The sequence below is a fragment of the Alligator sinensis genome, unplaced genomic scaffold, assembly GCF_000455745.1.
Source record: "Alligator sinensis unplaced genomic scaffold, ASM45574v1 scaffold839_1, whole genome shotgun sequence".
NCBI classification, from domain to species: domain Eukaryota; kingdom Metazoa; phylum Chordata; order Crocodylia; family Alligatoridae; genus Alligator; species Alligator sinensis.
The window spans coordinates 191,209-198,231 of record NW_005841885.1 but is presented as its reverse complement, the minus strand read 5'-3'; the positions used below and the strand labels follow the sequence as shown (position 1 = coordinate 198,231).

General features: G+C 58.8%; 1 protein-coding gene across 1 annotated transcript in view; it reads right to left on the bottom strand.

Moving 5' to 3' along the window:
* The window catches only part of COL7A1 (collagen type VII alpha 1 chain), an 88,903-nt gene that overhangs the window by 70,690 nt on the left and 11,190 nt on the right, over window positions 1-7,023 (bottom strand). The window contains exons 2-6 of the mRNA XM_025196804.1: window positions 3,519-3,612; window positions 2,090-2,270; window positions 1,539-1,698; window positions 993-1,086; window positions 432-590 (exon numbers count right to left, since the gene is read on the bottom strand). Coding sequence (XP_025052589.1) covers window positions 432-590; window positions 993-1,086; window positions 1,539-1,698; window positions 2,090-2,270; window positions 3,519-3,606 — 682 coding nt within the window. The 5' untranslated portion in view covers window positions 3,607-3,612. The remainder of the gene's footprint in view (window positions 1-431; window positions 591-992; window positions 1,087-1,538; window positions 1,699-2,089; window positions 2,271-3,518; window positions 3,613-7,023) is intronic.

The window sequence follows — 7,023 nt, the reverse complement described above, 5'->3', positions numbered from 1 at the left end:
CAGCAGGAAGGCAATAATCCCAAGGGAAGCACAAAGAATCCAGGCTTGAGGCAGGAGAGGAATAAGCCAGGCTGGACACCAATCAGCAAACCAGCCCTGGAGCCAGGTGAAGCCCCATTGCCATGTCCCAGGGTCAGACCCAGCCTGAGCTGGGCCCTAGAGTCAGCATCATGTCAAGGAAACATGGAAATGGAAAGGTTAGAACTTAACCTTTCGCAGGCAACACCAGGAACTCTGCAGCCAAAGCTGGTGCCTGAGAAACAGAGTGAAGTATCTTCCAGAGAGGGGCTGAGGGCAGAAGGGACCACCTGATTCCAGTGGGGATATGGGTAAGGCCCCCCAGGCTTTGGATGCCAGAAATGCAGTCAGGAGAGATGTGATCGGATGCAGCCAGAGCCTAGAGAGTACCAAAGACCCCTTTCTTGCCTTACCTGTGGTCTGCAGGACTCCTCCAGTGCTGGCACACACCCTACGGGACACCAGGGGCAAAAGGGTTCCCAGGATCTTGAAATCATTGACATAGAAAAAATAGTCCTCGGTGGGGGTGGAGGCCACCCTGATGAGCTCCCCACGGTCCGCGTTCTTGATCCCTGTGGGGGAGCACAGGTGAGGGGGGCACCAGGGCTCTCTCTTGTACCCTGATCCTGCCCCTCTCCACCATCCCATGCACCCATGCCCAGGCACCTGCCATCCTGGCTTCTAGTGTGCCAGAGGTTCAGGTGCTAGGCTCCCAGGGTTAGTCAGGATGTTGGGCCCCAAGTGCCCTCTGCCTAACCCTGGCCCTGCTGGCTCCTCTACCCACCTGGCCCCTTCACTCCCAAGCAGGGCAGAGCACTGGAGTTTAGCCTGTCCTGGGCTCCTGCCCCAGCACCAGCCAGCCCCCTCCCAGTTGCTAGAGGATCAGGCTTGTCCAGGCCCTGCTGCTCTTCTCCTCCCTGCTACTTGGTGAAGACAGACACCCTCAAAGCCTTGTGGTCACATGGCCTACATACCCACAGCAAAGACCTTCACATCCTGGTTCTTCAGCCGCGTGGCTGGTTGCTCAGCATCATCCTGGGATTTGCCATCCGTGATGAGGATGCAGACCTGCCGGGTGGGGAAGGAGGTGAGTACCTCAGCTTGGCAGGCACAGCAAGAGCATCTCAGCCAGGTCCCTCACTGCCCTCACGTGCCACACAGCAGGGCCTGCCCCATCCCATGGACTCACCCCAGTCAAGAAGTGACAGATGTATGGAGACCCCAGGACTGTTGGGGTCTGAAGGAAGGACAGGTGCCGGGCAGGTGGATTGTTCTGCAGGGGCTGACACACCTTCCCTCCCCACCTGCCCGCCCAGCCTTCCCCCCACCATTGGAGGTGGACAGGCTTGCCACGGGGAGCTGGAGTAGCAGGGAACCTAACTCTGCTTCCTTGCCTTGGCCTGCCCCAGGCTGGGGGACCTGGGATACAGGCTGGCCTGCTCCATCCAAGGCAGAGCTGAGTAGCTCGACCAGGCAGGACAGGCTCTGGCATGGCACCAGCAGGGTTTCCCTGGCAGTACCTTTGGGACACTCTGCCGGATCTGAGCAGGGCTGAAGAAGTTGTCAGTGACGTATCGGAGGCCGGCACCAGTGCGTGTGTTCCCGCTCTTGTAGCTCAGCTGCTGGATGGCCTTCCTCACTGCCGTCCCGTTGGAATAATCAGAGAACCTGAACTCCACCCTGCAGGCAGACGGGGTCCCAGCAGGGTGAGGCAAGAGTCAGATCCCAGCAGAAGCCATCCAGGGCCCTCTGTCTCCCGCGGGGAAGCACCACAGGGCTCTGACAGGGGATGGCCCTGGTGACAGTGCAGAGCAGGGCAGATGGGTCCCCAGGAAAGTGAGCTCAAGGGCTGCAAGGCTTTGGGAGCTGTCAGCCCTTTTAATTCTGCTCAATCTACAATGAGTCACCATCACTCTCCCAAGGGGAGTTGAACGCCGCAGCCCATAGCAGGGGCCGACACCAGGCACTCTCCCATTGCCCCTCAGAACCCCCCTGACCGCTCCAGGCTGGAGGCAGAGTGACACACTCCCACCAGAGATGGGAGGTGGGACTGGGGCCCCGAGGGACTCACCGGGGGTCATCGCTGTACTGCACCACCCCGAACCGCACAGCCTTTTCCCCCACCACATGGACGAAGGGCCTGACCAGGTCCTCCATGAAGGCTCGAACCATTCGGAAATTGGCCCGGCCGATGCTGGAGGAGCCGTCCACCAGGAACACTATGTCAGCTGCGTAGACGTTGACGCAGGTCTCTGCAGAGCAATGCCAAGCAGCTCAGGGCCAGCTCCCTTGACCCACATAGGCAGGGAAGGCAGGAGGTGTCCTCTCCATGACCTTGACCCACATAGGCAGGGAAGGCAGGAGGGGTCCTCTCCATCTCAGAAGCTCAGAAACAGGCCCAGCAGAGAGGATCACTGCAGAGGCCACCACCACAGCCTGCCCCTTTACTGCGAGGAGCCTCAGAGAGAGACAGGCCCAACATAGGCAGGCAAGCCCCTCACAGCTTAGAGGGTATCTCCTGTAAGCAGGCAGGGCACCAGCATGGCCAGCACCCTGCCGGGGACTCAGGGGCCCTGACCCCCTTTGCAGAGTCCTGTACTAGGTTTTCTCAACTGGGTGCCACATTCCTTCCTGCCAATTGCAGGCTGCCGAGAGGGGCCAGGGAGCCAGAGCACAGCAGAGGCCACCCCTTCTCTGAGATCTAGCACAGCCCCTCGCAGACACCACATTGCTGCAGATGCCAGTCCGAGCCAGAGCCATGTGGGCTGCAGAGACGCTCCATACCAGGGTCCTTGGACTTGGTCCTCCTCCTCCCGCCACCCCTGTGCATTAGCATAGGGAAGCTTCCGGCCCTCTCAAGGCAAAGCCCCCAAGCTGCCTCCTGCCCCAGGGCCAGGGAAGGTGCTGGTCCGTGCACACACAAAGTGGGATGGGAAGAGACAGTGGTATCCAGGCCAAGCCCCAAAGCAGCACTGTCTACATGCTGCAGCCAGACAAACTGCCCAGCCTTCCACAGAGGACATGGGGCAGCAGCAGGTCAGGGAGGTAGCCCACTCTGCCTCCTATCCATCTCTCTCCTAGCAAAGCTAAGGCTCTCCTTCTGGCACCCTATTTTGCCTTGGGTAGGGCATGGAGGAGTAGAGGTCAAGGGAGGTTGGAGGGAAGGTCACACACACCAACATCTCCTGGAAGGAGCCTGATCTGGGTCCTGCCATGGAGCATGCAGGGCTCCCTGGGTAACCATCCTCCCTGCCCCCTGCCAGCAGCAGAGACCAGGGAATGGGCCAACTCTCCCAGCATCCATGCTCAGAGGACACCATGGGGCATGGGCTGGTTTGAGAGGGGGAGATTGGGACCAGTCTGAAGCTACTCAGTCCAAGCTCCTCTGGCTAGGCAGCAACTCCTGCCCCCAACACCACCATGGCATCCCTCCGCTTTCTCTGTCCCCAGCCGCGTCTCCAGACACGGTGCTCAGAGCACCCCACCCAGAAATCACTCACCTTGGCTCCTCTTCTGGGCTGTCACTGGTGCCAGGGCCAGGAGCACGGCTTGGAGCCTGGCGAGGAGCAGGACCCACCCTCTCATCATGGGACCCTGCAAGACATGAGGCAGGTGCTGAGCTCAGGCAAGAAGCAGAAAAAGCAGGAGGGCTCCCCTCTCAGCAAGGCAGTCAGGGGAAGAAGGGGGCAGACTCCCAGAGACAAGGCCAGGGTGCACGCACCCCAGTGCACAGAGTGAATTACCAAAACTAACTGGGACCCAAGCTCTGACCCATGGCCAGATGCAAGGAACCCCTCACACATTCCTGCAGGATAACTCACCCACATGTCCCGAGCCTGGGCACCTTCACCTTGCCGTAGCCTTGGGCCCTTTCACTCCCTGTAAAGCTCCAGCCCTGTTTGAGCTCTGCTAAGCTCTGGGGCTCTCTGAGCTGTGGTGGTAGCAGGATCTGCAGGTTAATGGGGGCTAAAGAGTAAACCTGCTGCCTGTCATTGCACTGCAACCACCCTGTCCCTGTGGTCCATTCTACCTGCTCTGACCCCGTCCCCGCCCTACATACCTCCAGCTCCATGTTGCTCAGCTGGGAAGTCCCACCACAGCCAGGGGGAAGGGGAAGCAGAAGCCACATGGCATCATAAGCACTTTTATTACATCAAGCAAAGCAAACCTTTCCCCATGCACCCCCCTTCTGAGGGCACAGCTTTCCCCACCAGCCCCTTCACCATGTTGTGTCATCCCACCCCTGCACCCCTCCCAAGCGACAGGGCCAAAGTTTTTCAAATGCTGATAACTTTATTTTTACTCTTCACAGGGAATGTGAAGGGACTGCCAACATCTCTGCCTTCAAATATGAAGCTGTGCTCATGAACTAACTGTAGAAAATGGCATTGTGTCTCCTCTGCCAGGGCCAGTCATGTCAGGCTCTCCCAGGGGCAGCCTCACTCCATCTCTACCCACAAAGGAGTCTGGGTGGCCTGTACTGAACACAGCTTTCCAGCTAGGGACTTGGCCTTTATGAGCATAGCACTTATTTTTCCCCAACTCCTTCTGCACCCTAGCTCTTCAACTGCCCTTTCTTTGGGTGGTTGGAGATCTCAGAGCTGTCCACAGTGACTGACAGGGCTCTGCCCAGAGCCATCACTGCTAATCTATAGCCCAGCAATGGATACAATCCATGCAGTTCATTCCTTCTGACACCCATTATTCAAAACCAATACACTACTTGAATTAACAGATAGTAATTTTAACAGCTCAATACCATTTCCCGGTAGCATTTGCCATTGCAGGACTTTATAGTGGGAAGCGAGTTGGTAAGATCGTTTAGGGTTAGACCATTTTCTGACTAAGAACAGCATGGGCAGAGACAGGGATTGCTCCAAACTCTACCAAATCTGATGCTTCACTGCCATCTGGGGCAGCAGGTCAGAAAAAAGCCCAGCTGACAGAGTCAGGTTATAAAGATATACGGTGCCAGGGTGGGAGAAGGGAAATGTAACATCCATCCAAAGCAAGTATGGCTGTCAGCTTCTACAGAAGCAGCAGCGAGCTAAAGCGGCCCTCGTGCCTTCTGCTGCAGATCCTAGATGGGGCAGGCTGGTGGGAACAGCACAGCAAAGCACCGGATCAAACTTCTCAGGCCACCACTAAAAGGACTGCAATTCAACCAGACTGGCTTTTGTTTGACAGCCCATCCATGCACTGAGCTCTCCTGGGTCACACCGGCCCTCAGCCATTGAGCGCTGACATGGAGAGCTGGAATGGCAGAGGGTAGGGGAACCATGGCGAGGGGGGGAGCCAGGGGCAAATGGCCGTGAGCTCCAAACATGGAGCTTCACTGTCCCCTGAGCAGAGCAGCTTCCAGTCCATCCCTGCCTCAAGCTCCACAACGAGGAGCTCCACCAAGGGGCTGCAGAGGCCTACTCTCCACGCAGCCCTGCACCGCTTCATTAAAGCCCAGCTGGAAGGCTGTATGGGCTTTGGACAAACTGGCACCTCACTGCTTGCAGCCCTGCTTGCTGCGGGTGAGCCAACCCAGTTCGAGTTAGTGCAGAGCGAGGACAAGGCGGCCATACTGCCTCCGGGGCACCCTCCCAGGTCAAGTCACACGCGTGTGAATTCTAAGAGTGTGCAAACCCTCGAAAGGCAGCCAGCGCCCTGCCCAGCTGGGCACGAAACAGTTGCCTCAGGCTTCCTCCAGCTTTTCTAATTAACCTGGAGTCCAGAACTACCAAATGGGGCTGAGCTGTGGCCCAAATAATACCCCACCCTGGGATTGGGCTTCTCCACTGCGGGTTTTGGGAGAGGAGGAGTGGTATTATGCCCATATTACTGAGGGGAAGGTCACACAGCCAGTTTGTGACAGAGGGGAGTGGAACCAGCCCAGGGCTCTGCCCACTGGAGCCCACAGCCCACTGGAGCCTCCAGCACTGGAGGGAACCAGGGAGCTCCTCTGGGCTCTGGGGCACTGACTCCTTCCCGAGGCCCTGGGGGCTGTTCTGCACAGGCTGTGTTCTGCACAGAGCAGCATGCAGGAGATGCTTTGGCAGGGCCCAGGCGGCACGTCTGGCTTAGTGGGCTGCGTTCGCACACGCTCAGCGGTTGGGTGAGGAGCCTGAAGCACCGTGCATGTAGGGCCGGGCTGCGCAGGGAGGACTGGTATGGGCAAAGCCAGCCAAAGGGGTGGGGAAGGGGCTCTCTGCCAAATCCACTGGGGGCCCCTTCCAACAAAGGCTGGGCGCTCCTGGGAACCTGGATGGCAGCCTGGCACAGGTACACAGCACCCGGGGGCCCTGCTCCTCTGACGAACATCAAAGGCGATTCTGAGGTCCATAACCGTCGGTGCTGCAGGTCAGGCATGATGGCGGCACCCCCCGCCCAACACACACCCCTATGCTGGCAGCCGAGGCCAGAGGAATGCTGGCTCCCAGGCAGCTCCTAGCTCCCCGGCTCCTCCCTTGAAAAGCAAAGAGAGCATCAGCTGGAGCTGTGCAGCCCTGGAGGAAGCCAACCTGGCCAAGGAGGCATGCACCCTGTTGCCCTCCCCCCTCCCCTGAGCACGCAGTACCCCAGGGAAGGAAGCGCCCCACAGGCTGAGCTCCCACACCAGCTCTATGCCAGCCCTCCCCTTCCCACTGCTCACTCAGCAGCCCTTGGCCCCAGGAGGAGCAGATCCTCCACCCCAATGCTGCAAAGAAGGCAAATCCAAGCCACCTCCAGCCACCCAGGCTGAAGGGCAAGGTCAAGGCAGAAACACTCCCAGGAGGGGCTGGGCCAAGAGCAAAGCCCTCCCAGCCAGGGGAGATGCTCCCCAGGACTCCAGGCAGCAAAGCCCAGGCCAATTCACAGCCCTCACATCTGCATCTCCTAAGTTCCCCTGGTGTCAGTGAAAGCTGAGCAGGGCCAGCAACGCAGCAGGGCCAAAGGGCACCACAGGCCACTGGGGTCTCTAAACCCAAAGCTAGCAATGGCACCCCCAGCATGGCACATCCTGCCCCGCAGCCCCTA